This window comes from Heteronotia binoei, chromosome 5 (genome assembly GCF_032191835.1).
Source record: "Heteronotia binoei isolate CCM8104 ecotype False Entrance Well chromosome 5, APGP_CSIRO_Hbin_v1, whole genome shotgun sequence".
NCBI classification, from domain to species: Eukaryota; Metazoa; Chordata; class Lepidosauria; order Squamata; family Gekkonidae; genus Heteronotia; species Heteronotia binoei.
In genome coordinates this window covers 24,361,384-24,381,482 of record NC_083227.1, presented here as the reverse complement: position 1 = coordinate 24,381,482, position 20,099 = coordinate 24,361,384, and the positions used below count along the sequence as shown (strand labels likewise).

The 20,099-nt window shown below is 45.1% G+C and overlaps 1 protein-coding gene across 5 annotated transcripts; it reads right to left on the bottom strand.

The window, feature by feature from the left end:
- Positions 1–475: 475 nt before the first annotated feature.
- On the bottom strand, positions 476–9,164 carry LOC132571191 (zinc finger protein with KRAB and SCAN domains 1-like). 5 transcript variants are annotated; one of them, XM_060237887.1, is made up of 5 exons: positions 9,058–9,141; positions 6,975–7,680; positions 5,450–5,570; positions 3,616–3,744; positions 476–1,485 (listed from the first exon to the last, which is right to left on the bottom strand). In XM_060237887.1, the coding sequence occupies exons 2-5, from the start codon at positions 7,659–7,661 to the stop codon at positions 779–781; spliced, it is 1,644 nt and encodes a 547-aa protein (XP_060093870.1). In that variant the 5' UTR covers positions 7,662–7,680; positions 9,058–9,141; the 3' UTR covers positions 476–778. The 5 variants fall into 5 exon arrangements, with proteins under 5 accessions (XP_060093870.1, XP_060093872.1, XP_060093871.1 ...); XM_060237889.1 differs by having other exon boundaries at positions 3,616–3,741; XM_060237888.1 differs by having other exon boundaries at positions 8,785–9,088.
- Positions 9,165–20,099: the final 10,935 nt, after the last annotated feature.

The following is a 20,099-nucleotide window of genomic DNA, read 5'->3' as shown; positions in this document are numbered from 1 at the left end:
CATCTGCAATTCTTCTTCCCCACGCTCCGCTGCCATCGGGACTTTGCAGAGGCTTCCTGAGTCTTGGGCAGCCTCCACAAAGTCAGGGAGGGAAGCAAGCGTGCTCTGGGCATGCCCGCTGCCATCAGGGTGTCTGTTGTGGGGGGAGAAGATATAGGAGGTTGTAAGCCACTCTGAGACTCTGATTCAGAGAGAAGGTCGGGGTATAAATCTGCAATCTTTTTCTTCTTCAATGGCGGATTGTGCCAATGTTTTTAAACTATACTTTTAGTGCACTTTGTAATAAATACATATGTTTTGGCTTAATGTATTTCTCACAATATTTTTTTCTCTCTCACCTAGACTTTCGGTACCCAAGATGATCAAGTCTGATCATATAATTTTTTTTGTTCTTATCTGAGCATTATGGTAATTTCCCTGGTATGAAACAATGGCTAGGTCCTTTCTCAGTCAAAAAAGCTCAACTGATCTGTTGGGTTTTTTTTTTTAAATTCTTCCATGTGAATTTGGATGTTTGCAGGGTTGAGCCCATAAAAAGTTTTATTGTTTTCCATATGACATTGCCTTTCAAACCAGAAGAATCTCCAAAGTGGGTCAAAACAATAAAAATACATAGTGTTATTCCAACCATCCAAACTACAACATATAGCCAGAGCCCCCTAATGGCCATAGAACCATAGGCAGATAGTTCCATAAAGGCGGGGCAAGTACCAAAAAGGTCCTCCTTCTTTCACTAACTCCTGAGCCGCAGAAACCCAACTACCAATAGGTGAAATGTTCATATAGGAGATTCTGCCCCAGTGTGGATTCTCTGATGCTTAACAAGGGTTGTGTTCTGTCCGAAGCTCTTTCCGCACTTCAGGCATTTATAGGGTTTTTCCCCAGTGTGAGTTCTCTTGTGCTTAATAAAGCTTGACTGGTCACAGAATGTCTTGCTGCAGTCGGAGCATTTATAAGGTCTCTCCCCTGTGTGGATTCTTTGATGCGAGGCGAGATGGTGGTTCCGACTGAAACTCTTTCCACACTCCAGGCACGTGTATGGTTTCTCCCCTGTATGGATTCTCTGATGTGTGGTAAGATTGGTGCTCCGGTTGAAGCTCTTTCCACACTCCAGACACTTATAGGGTTTCACTCCCGTGTGGGTTCTCTGGTGGACGATAAGGTTTGAGTTGGAAAAAAAGCATTTCCCACAGACCAAGCATTTATGCACTTTTCTTCCCGGATGAATGATTTTCACAAAGCCAGGGTTCTGGCTGAAGCTTTTCCCAAAAGCACCAGAGGTGTTTTGGTTCTTACTAGCATCAATTCTGGGCTGAGCTTGAGTGTCCTTGGGGGTCTTGTGTCCTTCCTCTGCTTCCTCCACCAGATTGATTTCCGGAGACGTGTCCTGCTTCACTGTCCACAGCAGTGTCCCACATGGTCCCACCAGTTCTGAATTGTGGGTAACGTATGTCTCCCCCTCACTTCTGGACATCCAGGCTTTGGCTGCAAAGAAATAAGAACATCAGGTGAGCCCTGTGGGACCAGCATCCTGCCTCACGCAGTGGCCTCCTCTGGAGGTCCAACAACAGGGCATAGAGGCTGAGGCATTTAAGAACATAAGAGAAGCCATGTTGGATCAGGCCAATGGCCGATCCAGTCCAACACTCTGTGTCACACAGTGGCCAAAAAGCCCCAAGTGCTATCAGGAAGTCCACCAGTGGGGACAGGACACTAGAAGCCCTCCCACTGTTGTCCCCCCCACAAGCACCCAGAATACAAAGCATCACTGCCCCAGACAGAGAGTTCCAACGATAAGCTGTGGCTAATAGCCACTGATGGACCTCTGCTCCATATGCTTATCCAATCCCCTCTTGAAGCTGTCTATGCTTGTAGCCACCACCACCTCCTGTGGCAGTGAATTCCACGTGTTAATCGCCCTTTGGGTGAAGAAGTACTTCTTTTTATCCATTCTAACCTGACTGATCAGCAATTTCATTGAGCGCCCATGAGTTCTCATATTGTGAGAAAGGGAGAAAAGTACTTCTTTCTCCACCTTCTCTATCCCATGCATGATCTTGTAAAGTTTTATCATGTCACCCGTCAGTAGACATTTCTCCAAGCCAAAGAGTCCCAAGCGTTTTAACCTTTCTTCATAGGGAAAGTGTTTCAACCTTTGAATCATTCTCGTTGCCTTTTTTAAAACTTAACCAGATTTTAATTAAATGCTTATAATGTTTAATGTAATTTTATCCATTTGTATAATTCAACCCTGAACTATGTTGTTAGCCGCCCTGAGCCTGCTCCGGCGGGGAGGGCGGGATACAAATAAAATTTGTTGTTGTTGTTGTTGTTGTTGTCTTTCTGCACTTTTTCCAGTGCTATAAAATCTTTTTTGAGGTGTGGTGACCAGAATTGTACACAGTGCCCCATGTTGCCTCCTGGCCCTGGTCTTCAGAGGTTTTCAGCCTCTGAATGTGGAGGTTCCCATTCGTCACCATAGCCAATGGCCACTGATGGACGTACCTTCCATGAGAGTTTGTCCAGTTCCCAGCTCAGTCTCATCAGATGCTGGAAGCTAAGCAGGGTCAGCCCTGGTTAGTGTTTGGATGGGAGTGGGAGACCATCAAGGAAGTCCTGGGGTGTCCCATAGTGGCAGGCAATGACAAACCACCCCTGAATGTCTCTAGCCTCAAAAATCTATGGGGTCCCATAAGCTGGCTGCCACTGGATGGTACTTTCTACCATCAGTGTACTGCAGTGGTCAGGAGGGTGTTGGTCTAAGACAGCGATTCCCATGTGGCTCCAGCTTGCTCATTCAGCCTTGGGAATAAAAATCCAAAGTGTCTTGAATGGAACAGGAAAAAAATACCCAAGGGAGCATCCTACAAAGCCAATATTATCAGGCCAATAGCTGACAGTGCATTGGATCCTGTTTCTATACTGGAGGCAAAATCTGGAGGAAGCTTCCACACTGTGTGCACAGGACCGGCGTGTGGGAGTAGGCCAAGTAGGCAGCCACCTCGGGCGCCCCTTGGCCTAGGGGTGCCACGAGGCACCCCCTCTCCCAGTTTGGTGTAGTGGTTAAGTGTGCGGACTCTTATCTGGGAGAACCGGGTTTGATTCCCCACTTCTCCACTTGCACCTGCTGGAATGGCCTTGGGTCAGCCATAGCTCTGGCAGAGGTTGTCCTTGAAAGGGCAGCTGCTGTGAGAGCCCTCTCAGCCCCACCCACTTCACAGGGTGTCTGTTGTGGGGGGAGAAGATATGGGAGATTGTAAGCCGCTCTGAGTCTCTGATTCAAAGAGAAGGGCGGGGTATACATCTGCAATTATTCTTCTTCCCCACGCTCCGCTGCCATCGGGACTTTGCAGAGGCTTCCTGAGTCTTGGGCAGCCTCCACAAAGTCGGGGAGGGAAGCGAGCGTGCTCTGGGCGCGCCCGCTGCCATCGGGACTTTGCCTCCATACTTTGACACTGACACAAGACAGACTGCAAGGGGATGGGGCAGGGCTGGAGAGGTGGGGGGAGGGCTGTAACTATGGGAAATCTCCAGGCCCCATTTGGAAGTTTGGCAAACCCCCCCCCTCTCCCTTTTCCTGCCTCTGTGTTGCTGAAGCAGACTGTGTTTACTCACCCTCAGCAAATCCAGCCAGGAAAGAAATATTCCATTGTGGGCCTCCTGTTGAGCTTTCAAGGGCTTCCTGTGACTCAAAGCCTTCCTGAGGAAAACTTTGCCCCTGGGTCTTTTTCATACTGCTTCCTTCTTTGAGAGAGAGAAAGAGAGAAAGAGAGAGAGAAAGAGAGAGAGAAAGAGAGAGAGAAAGAGAGAAAGAAAGAGAGAAAGAAAGAGAGAAAGAAAGAGAGAAAGAAAGAGAGAAAGAAAGGAAAGAAAGAGAGAAAGAAAGAGAGAAAGAAAGAGAGAAAGAAAGAAAGAAAGAAAGAAAGAAAGAAAGAAAGAAAGAAAGAAAGAAAGAAAGAAAGAAAGAAAGAAAGAAAGAAAGAAAGAAAGAAAGAAAGAAAGAAAGAAAGAAAGAAAGGTTTGAGTTAGGTGAAAAATGCTTCTGGAGGTGACATGTCTTCAAGCTCAGCTAGCTCATGTGGACCAAACTAGATGTCATGGCATTCACAGTTACAGCTATTGCAATTTCTTTGCTTCTTTATTCAGAGACTGGTTAAAATCTGGGAGTCGCTGCCAGGGGATGTCGCAATGGCCAAAAGAGTAGGCAGTTTCAAAAAGAGGTTAGATAGATTCATGAGGATAGGTCTATCATGGCTAGTAGCCATGGTGGCTGAGGGGAACCTCCATGTTCTGAGGCACTAAGCCCCTGAATCTCAGAGCCAGGAAGCCGCATCTGGGGAAGACCTCAGCCTCTCTGCCCTGTTGCTGGCCCTGCAGAGGAACTGGTTGGCCACTGTGTGAGACAGGATACTGGACTAGATGGACCACTGATGTGATCCAGCAGGGCTCTTCTTATGTTCTTATCTTCTTATTGTCCCCTGTCTGACAGAGAGTGGAATTCACTGCCACAGGATGTAGTGATGGCCACAGGAATAAACAGCTATAAATGGGGATTAGATGGGATTCATGGAGAATGTCTGTTGATGGCTATTAGCCATGGTGACAGAGGGGACTCTCCACATTCAGAGGCACTAAACCTCAACATGAGGGGAAGGCCTCGGCCTCTCTGCCCTGCTGTTGACCATCCAGAGGAACTAGCTGGCTACTGTGTAAGGCAGGGTAATGGACTAGATGGACCAGTGGTCTGATCCAGAAGGGCTCTTTTGACATCCTTATGTTGATTTTAGAAGTGAATTTTGGCCCTGTATTTATTTATTTACATTATTTACCATCCCCTTTTTCACTTGGACTCAAGGTGGATTATACAGAATGAGTCAATACACAAGACAGGATGGGACATTCAGGAAGCAATGCAATAGAATTAGGGTTGCAGAAACCAACAAGAATTCTAAAAAACAGAACAGAAGCAAAGTGTGAATAGTAACACAACACATTGAATCAAGCAAAATTCCCTAGTAGGATCCTAGTTTCAGCAAGCTATGCACAGTATATATAGCTATACATAGTATATATAGACAACAGATTCTAAGTGCAGAAGGGAAACTTGGTTCCTAAAAGGGAAAGACAGAGCCAGTTTGGTGTAGTGGTTAAGTGCACGGACTTTTATCTGGGAGAACCGGGTTTGACCCCCCCACTCCTCCACTTGCAGCTCCTGTAATGGCCTTGGGTCAGCCATAGCTCTCGCAGAGCTGTCCTTCAAAGGGCAGCCTCTGGGAGAACTCTCTCAGCCCCACCTACCTCACAGGCTGTCTGTTGTGGGGAAGAAAGGTAAAGGAGATTGTAAGCCGCTCTGAGACTCTGAGATTCAGAGTGGAGGGCAGGGTATAAATCCTAGATCATCTTCTTCTTCTACCTACGGTTGAGCTACACCCAGAAAGAACATTCTTACCCTGTTGGCTTCTATTCACATCATCTTCCCACTTGGTTTCCATACAGAATTGCCTCTGCCCACTCTCAGGAGGATCCTGGCCTGCCTGAGGGACAGAAGCAGATGCCTCCTCCAAGGGCACCTGAAATGGCAGAGAGAGAGAGAGACCCATTCAGGGCAGCACTATAGAGCTGGGGAGAGTGGCAGAGGGCTGTCTCCCCACCTGGAGTTGAGCAATTCTTTTGCTATGGAAGAATCATGGAAAGAGCTGCAGAAATCATCTGCCCCAACTCCTCCCTGGCCAGCAGCCAGGAAGCGGGGGGCGGGGTAGGATGGGTAGGGTGGCCAGCTCCAACTTGAAAAGCTCTTGGAATTTGGGTACGGAGCCTGGGGAGGGCAGGGGCCTCAGTAGGATATAATGCCACGGAGTCCACCCTCCAAAGCAGGGGTGGCCAAACTTGCTTAACTTAAGAGCCACATGGAATGAACGTCAGATGTTTGAGAGTCGCTAGACAAGGGAGGGAGGGAGGAAAATAGATGTGGGAGGAAGAGGCAGAAAGAAAAAAACTTTAAATGCATCCTCCCAGTCGGCCAATCTGTGTGAAAGACCCATATGTGGCTCCCAAGCCACAGTTTGGCTACCCCTGCTCCAAAGCATCCATTTTGACATACAACTGAGCTACTCAATATTTGGAGTTGGGGGGAATTTTCCAGGAAAAACCCAGCACTCTGGCCCCTACATTAAATCTAGAGTTGCCAGGTCTGTGTTGGAAACTCTGGGGTTGTCTCTGGAAGAGGGCGAGTTTGAGGAGGGAAGGGGCTCAGCATGGTATAGGGTTGCCAAGTCCAATTCAAGAAATATCTGGGGACTTTGGGGGTGGAGCCAGGAGACTTTGGGGGTGGAGCCAGGAGACATTAGGGGTGGAGCCAAGATCAAGGCTGTGACAAGCATAATTGAACTCCAAAGGGAGTCCTGGCCATCACATTTAAAGGGACGGCACACCTTTTCAATTCCTTCCTTCCATAGGAAATAATGAAGGATGGGGTACCTTCTTTTGGGGCTCATCTTTTGGGCCAATCTTTTTGAAACTTGAGAGGTATTTTGAGGAGAGGCACTAGATGCTATACTGAGAATTTGGTGCCTCTAACCCAAAAAACAGCCCCTCCAGAGCCCCAGATACCCGCAGATCAATTCTCCATGATTTTCTATGGGAATAACTCTCCATAGGGAATAATAGAGTTCCCAGCAGACATTTTCCTCCCCTCCCCTTGCTTTCTGACGACCCTGAAGCGGGGGGAGGGCCTCCAAACCAGGGGATCCCCTGACCCCACCTGGGGATTGGCAACCCTAGCATGGTACAATGTCACAGAGTCCACTCTTCAAAGCAGCCATTTTCTCCAAGGGAGCTGATCTCTGCCGTTTGGAGATCAGTTATAAAAGCAGGAGATCTCCAGTCCCCACTTGGAGACTGGCAACCCAGTGGCTTGCAGCTCCTCACCTGAGGCCCTGTCACTGCATAGAAACAACACAACAAATTAGCCTCACCTGCTGTTCCTGCCTCTTGGCCTCTCTCTGCCTCAAGAGGAACTCCTCGGCCAGGGCCACCGCTTGGGAGCAGCTCTCAGGACCGCTTTCCCTCACCCAGCTCTGGATCTCTGGGGGCAGGACGCTCAGAAGCTGCTCCAGGATCAAGAGCTCCAAGATCTGATCCTTGCTGTGTTTCTCCACCCTCAGCCAACGACGGCAAAGTTCTTGGAGCTGGTTGTACGTTCCTCTTGGCCCATCTGACTCCTGGTAGCAAAAGTACCTAAAGTGTTGGCGAATCTTCTCTCTGCTGATGGCGTCCTCTTGCAAGATGACTGCCTTCACTTTCCCATAATCCCCTCTGTCCCTGGCCCCCAAACTGATAAAGGCCTGCTGGGCTTCTCCACTGAGGGCTGGCAGAAGTTGGGTCACCCACTCTTCCTTTGGCCATTGACAGGCTTCGGCTACTTGTTCAAAGGAGGCCAGAAAGCCCTTGGCATCCTCCCAGGGTGAAGTTTTCTCTGGCAAGTGTGGGACCGTCCATTGAGACTGAGGAGAATCCACTGTCCTGAGGAACTCCTGCCACTGGACTTCCCACTGCTGAAGGGAACCCTCAACCGGCTCCTGTTTAATGTGTTCTCCTGCTCTTCTTTGTAGGAAGTCTTTGACATATGCAGCCTGGAAGACGTGAGGAGATTTTTCTGACATCTTCCTGGGTTTTTCACCCCTGGGTTACACAACAAAGATATGAGTTCTCACATCACAAAACTCTAGAATATTTGCTCTAAACAAATGTTGTTATCAAAAATAGGGGAGAAAGCCAGACAATTTAAAACAGTCACCCTCAGGTCTGGAAGTTGCCATTATATATATATATATACATATAGTTTCTAATTATCCAGACATTACAGGACAATTTCCTTTGTACTCTGTGCCTCTTCTGTAGATGTGTGATTTCACATTTAATTCATGAAATGTAGCAAGTTAACAAATTCTCAGACTGTACCATACTGATTTACAAAAAATGTTGGTTAAAAGGAGAAAAAGAAAAGCATTTCATTTTTTCGGTGGGTTGGGCGGGGTATAAATCGATTTAAACATAAACATTTCCTGGTACAAAATCACCAGCTTTGTCTTTCTTTGCTATATAAATCCACACTACATTTCTATCAAGCAACACTACTTAAATCCAATTGATCAGTTACTCCTTGTAAGTTAACCATAACTTGTTATAAATATATTTTATCTTTCCTAACCAGTTCTACTTATTTGGAAAATATTATGTTTCCATAACTTCACAAATACCGTGAAGTTATAAAAACATAAAATCTAAAGAAAGACAACCCTGAATGTAAGACAAACTCCCCTAAAAATGGTATACAGAAAAAAGTTGCTTTGTATTGTGGTAACTGTAATGTGTATGCCATTACATGTCCAGATGTCTGAAGTGATCCATTCGTATGAAAGGCAACTGGATCTCTCACACACTTCACATATAGAGAAGAGACTCAAAGGTTGCTGAGGACATTGGTTGTGACCAATATGGGCTGATCTTTGGCCTCTGTTTGGGTTGCCAACTCCAAGTTAGGAAATTTGGGGAGTGGAACTTGGGGAGGGCAGGGTTGGGGGATGACAGGGACAATAGTAGGTTACGATGCCACAGAGTCTACCCTCCAAAGCAGCCATGTTAGGGTTGCCAACTTCCAGATGGGGACTGAGGATTTCACAGAGTTACAATGGATCTCCAAACTACATGAATTGCTTATTTAGTTACTTTAAACAGGTATTCCACTTTTGGAGAGAATGACTGTATAACGGCATTACACCTTACCAAGGTCTCTCCCCTCTCTCAGGCTACACCATCGAATCTCCAGGTACTTCCAAACCTGGAGTTGATCTCTGTCATCTGGAGATCACCTGCAATTCTGGAATATCTTCAGGCCCTACCTGGAGGTTGGCAACCCTAAGTGAAGAACAGGGACTTTATGGATGGGATCAGAATCATGGGGAGAGGGAGGAGCTGTAGCCTAGGGAGTCCTTTTTCCTCTCCCCCAATTTCCTGCCCTTCCTACAGCTGCCTTCGCCTCCTCCCCTCTTTTCTCACCTCTCTCATTTAGGCTCTCTTCCTCCTCCACTCTCTGCAGCCAAAAGGCATTCAAAACAAACCCCTCCTTTTCCTCCAACAGGAAAAGAGTCTCCACTCTTGTTATTGTTTTTCCTCATTTCTCTCCTGCCCTGTCTAGGAAGTGAAGCTCTGTCAACTTAACCCCTTTGGGAACGGAGCGAGCACAGATCTGCTGCTGTTGATCCGGAGGGTCAGCTGGGCAGGAAATAAAAAGGCGTTTTGGCACTTTGGAGAGGAAGGTCTTATTCCCAGCATAAATTGGAACCAGCTAGCCTCCAAAGGCTGGTGATGAGCAGCCTCTGGGCTTCAGGTAAGTAGCCATGTTGGTCCAGTTGCACCTTTCAGACCCACAAAGTTTTATTCTGGATGTGAGCTTTCATTTGCACACACTCTTCTCCAGACAGACACAGAGAGAACTCCAGTTTTCTGGGTTACACCTCTGAGGATGCCAGTCATAGCTGCTGGCAAAACATCAGGTCTCACAATGCCAAGACCACAGCCACACAGCCCGGAAAATCTACAACAGCCAATGGACTCCGGCTGTGAAAGCCTTCAACAACACATTAAAGTTGCTTTCTTTCCGCCTCCCCATCTTCCTTCCTTCATTGTCTTGCGGCTCTCAAACATCTGACGTTTATTCTATGTGGCTCTTACATTAAGCAAATTTGGCCACCCCGGCCCTGGACAGCCAGAGAACTGCTGCCGGTTAGAGTAGAGGAAACTCTGCTATACCATCCCAGCCCTATCTCTAACTGTAGGATTCCCAGATTTAAATTTCAATCAGATTTTAGCCACCTTGGTAGCCCTTTTGTGCAGAAAAGTACAATATAAATGGTGTATTTAAAAAATAATAAATAGGAAGCTTGTTTACGGGAAATTGGTTCTGAACATTTAAATAAAGCCAGATATTTTGCTGCTCAATAGGAGTTGTTATTCATGTCAAGTTCTTCATTTCCCTCCATAAAAGAATATGACTTCCGGGGTTGGAAAATGCCGAACTGAATTGCTTCTCAGAAGGGGAGCAGGCTGGGGCTTCTGTTCAGGGTAGTGGAGGGCAATTTAATGCCTACTGCCTACTTTTCTCAGTCAGAGATCAGTCCAAGATATGCACAGGAAACTCTGAGGAGATTTACCTTGGCTAAAAGGCAGTCCGGGGGGGGGGGGTACTCCGTTGAGGGGTCTCCGGAGACGAGTTGCATATTCATCATCTGCAGAAGTTTCCAGAGTCATTTATTTGACATAAGCTCAACAGGATCCTAACCTTCTTTGAGACAGCTAAACATCTAAAGCTATACAAGACCGGTATTGGATCTGGATAACTGCAGAAAAAGGTACTTATGACTATCTTCATTCCGGGACTATTTAAAGTTAAACAAAATAAAATCAGAGGGTGGGAAATAGAGATTCAGAAAGCTTGGAAGAAGGGGAGACGAGGCGAAATTTGAATTTTGTAAATTTAAAGGACGGTGCTAAAAAGTGGAAAGGAATGTATTGTTTTGTCTGCTTGCGGTTTTGGTGAAGAAGCCCCATCTTCATAGATTTGCAGCTCTCACAGTCAACACAGGAAATACGTCAAACATCGCGAGATCTTTTTACCAGTGAAAATGGGATTTGGTGGCAAGAAAAGTGGAAAGTGTCAGATGGAAAAGGGAAATCATTGAAGCAGCTAGCCTACTCTAGGACTATAATATCATAGAAAAACATCGGCGGCCATTGCTAGGAGGTCAAAATTTAAACAAAGTTTTTAAAGTGTTCGGGACATAAAAAATTGGTGAAGCTGACAGAGGTGACAATTATAAGGTAAATGCTATTGGACATTATCGCTAATAATTATTTTAGAAGCCTTTTGAAGGAAAAAAAATTTTTTAAGGGAAGCAGAAAGTCGCGACCGCCATTTTGGAAGAAATAAAAACTTCAAAAATTAATATCTGAGCCCAGGAGGCTCTGAGGACGGCGAAATTAGGCTTATTGAAAAGGGCAAGCCTTACTCTATCAAACCTGATAATTTAAATTTAATTTGGAGAGGTCAAAATTTTCGGTGTTTTTTTAAATGTCAGAGCATAAGTTAACCCATGCAAGGACTGCTTCAATGGAGAAAATGCAAGAGCACTTAGAAGCAGTAGAAGCCAGGATGATGAAAGGGGTGAGAGACATGATAACTGCTTCTAAAAAAAAAATTAGAAAAGATAATGAAGAGCTAAGGAAAGATATAGAAGATCTCAGAAATGACTCCTGCTTTGTTCAAATTCAGCATACAGTAAATCAGAACATACAGCAGCACAGTCGTTGCCCTCCACTGTAGGCTGAGACCAGTGTTCCCTCTAAGCTGAGTTAGCACGAGCTAGCTCACAGATTTTTAGCCTCCAGCTCACACATTTTTTGTTCTAGTTCAGGAAGGATGACCCCAGAGCACAATAATTTATGCAGTAGCTCACAACTTTAATACCAGTAGCTCACAAAGTAGAATTTTTGCTCACAAGACTCTGCAGCTTAGAATCATAGACTTGGAAGGGACCTCCAGGGTTATCTAGTCCAACCCCATGCACAATGCAGGAAACTCACAAATACCTCCCCCTAAATTCACAGGATCCTCATTGCTGTCAGATGGCCATCTAGCCTCTTTTTAAAAACCTCCAAGGAAGGAGAGCCCACCACCTCCCGAGGAGGCCTGTTCCACTGAGAAACCGTTCTAACAGTCAGGAAGTTCTTCCTAATGTTGAGCTGGAAACTCTTGATTTAATTTCATCCCATTGGTTCTGGTCCTACCTTCTGGGGCCACAGAAAACAATTCCACACCATCCTCTATGTGACAGCCCTTCAAGGACTTGAAGATGGTGATCATATCACCTCTCAGTCGCCCAGACTAGAGGGGACATTGGCTGAGACTCCTGCTTTCTTTGGGCAGGTGAAAAAAAAGGAAAGTAGTCCAGCAAGAATGAAGATCGAGGCTGCCAGCAGCAGTTTTCCTCCTGCTCGTCTCCCCACAAATAATAACCAGTACATTATAGCTAAAGTGTGAGGGCAAAAAATACCTCTCCCCATTGCTACAAAATGCATCAGGGTCCTTGGTATCATTCTGATCCCAAAAACCTCTTTAAAATAAAAAGGAGTTTGAGAGTAACCAATCCCTTCCTTGTTAAACTGATACATACTGAGGTTACACTGGCCCTAATATGGGGATTTTACTCTTAAGACTTAAACTGGAAGGTAAATATTTGCAGGACTTTTTGCTGTATATGTAATTGCTGCTGACATAAGGCCAGTGACAGTTGTGGCCTTCCAAATATGTTGTATTTGATTTCCATATTGGAACATTCTGTTTTGGGTCCTATCTTAATAGTTTATTGATTCATAAGTCACTCAGGCAGGGCTTCTTTTGTAGCAGGAACTCCTTTGCATATTAGGCCCCACACCCCTGATGCAGCCAATCCTCCTGGAGTTTACAGTAGGCCCTGTACTAAGAGCCCTGTAAGCTCTTGGAGGATTGGCTACATCAGGGTGGTGTGGCCTAATATGCAAAGGAGTTCCTGCTACAAAAAAAGCCCTATGTAATTGGGACTTTGTTCTATTTGACCTCTTAAGGAGGCCTCTGCAGGCTGAAACGTGTCTGGTCATCTACGTACCTTTCATGTGCATTTGTCACTTCTGTGATTTTTATGAAGTTTCATTTGGGCCCCTACAATACATTTTTGTAATAAACACGTGTACTTTTGTCCACAACTATTGATGTTTTTAACCTTTGGCTCCTTAGTATTCCAAACTTCCTTTGGAGGTTTCTGTTTTGTTGGCTTAAGTTTCTTTCCTCCTATCTTTGTGGTTGTTCCACTTTCAAATGTCCAGGAATGTCCCAATCTGGAGATGGCAACCCTACTGGAAATAGGATTTCTCCTCCCACATAACCTCCCTCTTGAAGACACTTCTTGCAAATGACTTGTTTGTATTGTTGGTATACATGTGTAAATTTTTAAAGAAGAAAGATGATCCCGGGAAAGTGTGTCAGAAAGGGAGCTTTTTTTAATTGGCTACCAAAATGAACAGCACGCAAGTTTGGCAAAACGTTGGGTTCACAACATACGAGAATGGCCACAGGACTCTCCGTACATAGGAATTAATTCTACAGTTTTCGATGAAGCATTTCCAAAGTCCCTGATACCCTTGATCCGCCACCATCTCATCCTGGTTCCCAGACTGTGTTCTTGGCACATTTGTAACCTGAGCGCTGAAATACAGTGGGTCCTTTTTCCTATCTCAGATGAAGACAGTTAGGAGAAAAGACTGCGGGGGCCAACATGCACATGGCTTTAAGTGCCAAACTAGACACCGAAACTGGAGATCTATAAATGGATCTCCCTCAGGGCTTTTTTTGCAGCAGGAACTTCTTGGCATATGTGGCCATACCTCCTTGATGTAGCCAATCCTCCAAGAACCTACAGTAGGCCCCTGTACTAACAGCCCTGTAAGCTCTTGGAGGATTGGCTACATCAGGGGTGTGTGGCCTAATATGCAAAGGAGTTCCTGCTACAAAAAAAGCCCTGGATCTCCTGTTTTTTTTGAAACACCATACCCAGCCACCAAAGCGTAAGGAGGATTCTATGTTTGTTTGTCCAGCTGTTAGCCCCCCACCCCACTGTTGTTGCAGTTACCTTTTAGAACTATTGTTTCCCCCAAGTTGGAAGACCATACAAGTGCCCATATTTAATAAAACATTATGTGTGAGGCATCCAGTTGCAGCTGCCTTATGGCGACCCCAGCAAGGGGCTTTCAAAGCAAGGGAGGAACAGAGGCGGTTTGGTGTTGACTTCCTCTGCTGAGTCTTCCTTGGTGGTTCTCCACTCAAGTACAGACCTTCCTTAACCTCCAAGATCTGATAAGACTGGACCTATACCATACCACTCCACATCCCCCAAGCAATATTACCATGACATACATCCACAAAATAGAAAACAATACATAAGCTCTCATCACATATGCTGTTCTAAAGGGTCATAAATGTTGCACAAAATGATTCTCACAAAGTCGGCTGCCATAAATAATACATCATATTTATCAATTTGGCTGTACCCCATACAAGGGGAAGTCTCTCTTCCACCCACTGTAAGATCCAAGTGGGCAGCCGTGTTGGTCTGAAGCAGTAGAACAAAGTAGGAGTCAAGGTGGTCTTAAAGGTGAACTTGACTCCCACTTTGTTTCACTATGAGAGTTTATTACAATGTTCAGGACCCATATTTGAGGGAGTTTTGAGTCTTGAAACCCCATACCCCCCCCCAATTATTGATGATATCTAACTTCTACTGGACTCAAATCTAGCAATTTTGCAAGACTCGCACTCATGAATCGCCTGTCTTTGTCAGTCCTGAAGATTCCCTAATATAAAGGTTCACTCCGTAAAAAGCAAAATGGCTGTAACAAGGGACCATTGGGAAAGAAGCAAAACCAGGTCATCTACAGACAAGGGCGGGGGGATCTCTACAGTTCGGTGTAGTGGTTAAGTGTGCGGATCTTATTTGAGAGAATGGGTTTGATTCCCCACTCCTCCATTTGCAGCTGCTGGAATGGCCATGGGTCAGCCATAGCTTTCGTAGGAGTTGTCCTTGAAAGGGAAGCTTCTGTGAGAGCTCTCTCAGCCCCACCCACCTCACAGGGTGCCTGTTGAAGGGGAGGAAGGTAAAGGAAATTGCAAGCCACTCTGAGATTCAGAGTGAAGGATGGGATACAAATCCAATTTCTTCTTCTTCTTCTTCTTCTACATCACATGTGGCTCTTTCACACATATTGTGTGGCTCTCAAAGTCCTCACTGCCCCAGTGGCTGGCTTGGAAAAAATATTTGTCCTTTAAATCACTTCTCCAAGCCAAACCAGCTGACAGCTTGGAGAATGCATTTAAAGTTGCTTTCTTTCCACATCTCCCTCCATCTTCCCTATCTATTTGCCTTCCTTCCTTCCTTCTGGCTCTCAAACATCTGGCATTCATGTCTTGTGGCTCTCAAACATCTGACATTTATTCTGTGGGGTCCTTATGTTAAGCAAGTTTGGCCACCCCTGTTCTACATATTCGGGGTGCTGCCAGATACATACAAAATGTGTCTGGATTTGAAAGCAACTCCAAGAAGAACACTTCTCCTAATGACTCAATTGGGACAGAATGTACTTGCTGTGCTCTGAGTGCTGAGAATCGAGACAAAACTCCATGTGCCAGTGGCCAGAAGTCACCACCAACGCCATTTTAGAAGCATTAGCAATCTTTTAAGAATTGCTATGATGCCTGGATTGGGCACATGGTTGTCTCAGGAACCCTTCTCCCCTACCCCGCTGCACCTATGTTGGCACCCAAAGAGGTGAGGAGAGGAAAACAAGAGCGCCTGATGGTGGCCCTGACCTGGATAACCCAGGTAAGCCTGATCTCATCAGAAGCAAAGCAGGGTCGACTCTGGCTAGTAGTTGGATGGGAGGCCTCTAAGGAATACCAGCAGTCAGGAGGTGGAGGCAGGCTCTATTCAGCCACCTCTCTGAATATCCTCCAGGCCCCCAGTAGGGGTCAGTCACTAGAGGTTGGCATGACTTCCAGGTGTACAAACGCACACATACACACAATACAAAAATTTTAAAAATAGTAATTTAGAAAAGAGCTCTTGATGGTGCTGTACTATGGGCCCAGTTCTGATTGGGGCCTCACAGCAATTGTTTAAAACTCGTACTTCTAAAATGGCATTGGCAACCATGGGGTGGACCCTTGTCTGCAGTCACGTTTTGTTTGGGTCTAAGTTACAGAAGAGGGGGAAAGAGAGGGAGATGGGGAACTCAACTGTCTCAAACCCAGAGGGCTTATTACCTCCTGGAGGTGGAGATGAAGGTTGGTAAGATGTGTCCAAATCCTTTCATTCAATCCCAAACCACCCACAATTCCTTACAGCAGTAGCACAGACAGGCACCAGGGTACCCACCATTGAACACCTGAGCCTGCCTTATATTGAATCAGACCCTTGGTCCAACAAAGTCAGTATTGTCTCCTCGCACTGGCAGCTGCTCTCCACGGCCTCAGGCAGAGGTCTTTCACACTGTCTGCCACCTGATCCCTTTAACTGAAGAGGCCAGGGATTGAACTGAGGATCTTCTACATACCAAGCAGATGGCTCTCCCCCAGAGCCAAGGGCCTCTTCCTAAATGAACCTGCCTTTTACTCAGTAAGACCCTTGGTCTACCTTTTAACTGGAGATGTGGGGGATCGAACCTGGGACCTTCTGCATGCCAAGCAGATGCTCCACCACTAAGCCACTGCCCTTTCCTAAATGAACCTGCCTTTTCCTTAAATGTTACTTTTGCCTTGGTCTACCTCATTCTTTCAACTGGAGATGTAGGGGATCAAACCTGGGACCTTCTTCATGCAAAGCAGATGCTCTACCACTAAGCCACCACTCCTTCTCTAAATGAACTTGCCTTTTATTTAGATGTTACTTTTACTTAGACCCTTGGTCTACGACGTCCTCTTAACCAGAGATGCTGGGGATTGAACCTGGGAGCTTCTGCATGCTAAGCAGATGCTCTACCCCTGAGCCACTGCCCCTCCTGGCATCCATTTGTTTCTACCACAGTGCAAATAGCTACTCCTGGCTCTCCTCCACACGGAGCAGAAGGTGCTGCAGAAAACTCTAGTAAACATCACCTTTGGGTCTGTATCAATTCAGAAATGGCTACCTTAATTGTGGAAGGACACTTGACTTTACAGCCTCTTCACATCTTGGGAACGACCTCAGACCGACCCTTTTCCTGCATCCATTTTGCTAGGGATGCCAAACGGCACCACAGCATCCTCGGGAGCTTTAGAGTAAAGTCAAGGGGTGGAAATGACATCAGGGTACATGCTGATGCCATAACCAGGTAAAAACCTAGACAAGACAGCAGTGCATTGATTGATGCTCTAGAAACTCTGCGGTGTTACCGTTTAGAACAGCGGTGTCAAACTCATTTGTTATGAGGACCAGATCTGACATAAATAAGATCTTGTTGGGCGGGGCCGTGTGTGTCATAGAATGTAATGCCAGAATAGTGGTGATATAAACTTACAAAGGAGACAGACAAACACAGTTAAAGATTTTGTATCTCTCCCATGCGATCAAGGGAACTGGACAAAGAAAGCTCTGGCTCTTTCCCTCCCTTCCCAGGGGATCAGGGGCAGAACCTCAGCCAATAGAAGGAAAAAAAGCTTGGCTCAGTAGCTCTGCTGTGCAATTGAGAGACAGGCAATGAAAGAAACAAATACTTATGGAACTTTCTTGTAATACTGGAATGTGAGAATGGACCTCTGTGACAATATTGTTATGTGAAATAGTTATTTCCAGTGAAGTACAAAAAAAGATATTAAAAAGGGTTTAAAATGCTTTTATTAAACATTGTTAGCCAGGACATCACAGTATTTGTTTCTTTCATTGCCTGTCTTATCAATTGTGATCCCTTTTTGTTGATTATAGTGCTATTGAAAGAGCCTGGCAAAGCAAGCTCTTCTTCCTCCCCAAGGGAGGAGCCTCAGTCGATGCTCTGTAGCTCCTGTGTGATTGAGCAAGCCTGGCAAAGCAACGGAAGCAAGAGAGAGGGAGATTAAAGCAGACTTACTCGTGGGCCTGACAGGAACCCTCTGGGGGACTTCCGGGTTATGTCGCCTTGAGCTCAGTGGGGGTCCGCGGAGCTTGTCTCTAGCGGCCCCCCTGAATCAGGCAGTTGGAGAGGTGCCACAGACGTGGCATCTTCAGGGAGACCCTGAAGGGGGTTCCTTTCAACATGGGGCTTTGCAAGAAGCCAGGGGCATAGTGGCGGCTGTTCCTGTCCTTCTTGTATGCCCAGAAGCTCTGCCGCCATGATCACTATTATGGCAGCAAGAGGTGAACACCCGACCGCTTGCTCTTTTTTCTCTTAACAAGCTTCTGATGCATCGCTTTCCTATCTCAAGCACGGCAATTCTACTCGGCAAGTAAGTTTGTTTTCAGTACCACTGGCTAATGGGTCATTTTACATAACAACAAACGGGACAGTTCAAAGGAAGGGAAAGAGGTGGATTCTCCCCCACCACCACTTTCCTGTGAATGCGGCTTCGAAAAGACAAAGAACAACTTTGAGCATTGGCAACAATTTGAATTAGGCTGAATATGGATACTCAAATCGACCCGGATTATAATTGAATATGTGTTAATGAGACTATTATCTGGCTATAATATGGTCTGAACAAAAACGAGATACATTTTAGAGAGATTTGTCTTTGCCGCCTGAGTGCAACTGAAATGGCAACAATCAAAACACATGGCTGGAGGAGATTTGGAGAGACAGACTAACTGGGTTTCTGAGTTACTTTTCAACTTGGATTAATAGACTTGAGTTATTTGGTAGAGAAAAATGGCATTACCAAGCAAAATGTTTTATAAAAAAGATATAATGGTTACCATAACTTCTCTAAAGCAAGATGTTGGTTCATTAACAGAGTTGATAAAAAAGCAAATGGGAGCTTTTATGTTGAAAGCTAGCGGAATCTCAAATCTACATGAGCAGAGTGTTAAAGAGATCTCAGTGACGTCTGTGGAATTGGAAATGGAGAGTAATCTGCTGGGAAACGAACCAAAGAAAACCAAAATGGAACCTTATTGCGCAGTTAAAAAGAAGGACCGGAAATTGAGACTAATAGAAGTTTTTTTGAGAGGAACAAGTGGCATGGGATTCTTACTATTTTTACCGAGAGGGGTGACTGCACAAGGAGAGAGAAGGTATGTCTCAGCAAAAAAATCAAGATGTGGAAAACTTTCAGGAAGAAGGGTCTTTGAATTGTTTCCAGTGTGGTGTAGTGGTTAAGTGTGCGGACTCTTACCTGGGAGAACTGGGTTTAATTCCCCAGTCCTCCACTTGCACCTGCTAGCATGGCCTTAGGTCAGCCATAGCTCTGGAAGAAGTTGTCCTTGAAAGGGCAGCTGATGCGAGAGCCCTCTCCAGCCCCACCCACCTCACAGGGTATCTGTTGTGGGGGAGGAAGGTAAAGGAGATTGTGAGCCGCTCTGAGACTCTTCGGAGTGGAGGGTGGGATATAAATCCAATATCATCTTCTTCTGTGGCTAATTGGATACGGAATTCTCAACAAGAACTGACATGCAATTTTAAAAGGCCAAGTGAGATTTTTGGGTCATATTAAGTTGTTCCTCCTAGAGCAATATGGATATAAGAGTTAAAGGATTGAAAAGTTTTGAAAAGAATTTTATATCAATAAATAGTTAACTTGGATTAATTTTTAAGAAGGAAGACAACACAATTATTCTGTAATCTGGTAGATCTGCTCTTAATATGTTTGTTTGGAGAAATTGTTTATACTGAGACAGATAAACCTGCGTATTACTTTTTTATCTCTCTATTATGTTTTATGATATTTTAAATCTGATTTCTTTTTCTTTCTGTTTGAAATAAGTAGGTTAGAAGGATAAAGATATTTGTTTCTTATGCTCATTTTAATGACGACATTGTTAAAATAACAAGTTAGTCTGTATTTTTAATATGGTTAAGCTTAGCCAGTTAGTGCTGTGTTGAGACTTCTCTGACTTTTTTATACTTATATGTGCTGAAGAAGAATAGTTTAGACTTGTATTTTAAGTAATAGTTTAGTAAAAAGTGTATAATGATAGATAAAGATGGTAAAATATAAAGGGAAAATTTAATACTTGCAGGTAGAAAGAATTGGGTATTTCATTTGGAGGTAGAAATGTAACTGATATATTTGCATTTTTGTTTCTGGTCTCCCACTCTGTATCCACCCCTCCCCCTCTTTAATGCTTCTGTAGCTATGCTTATGCTTTTTCTTTGTATAGTTAAAATCAATAAAAATTATAAAAACAGGAACCCTCTGGGAGCCTGGACACCCAATTTAGAACATCAGCTAACATTTGACGTCATATCTGGGTTTTTGTCTGGATGTGACACTGTCATATAGCCTGACATTATTTCTACCCCCACTGGACTGAGAGCAGATAGGAAGGCTCATCAGTGTGTGACGTCTT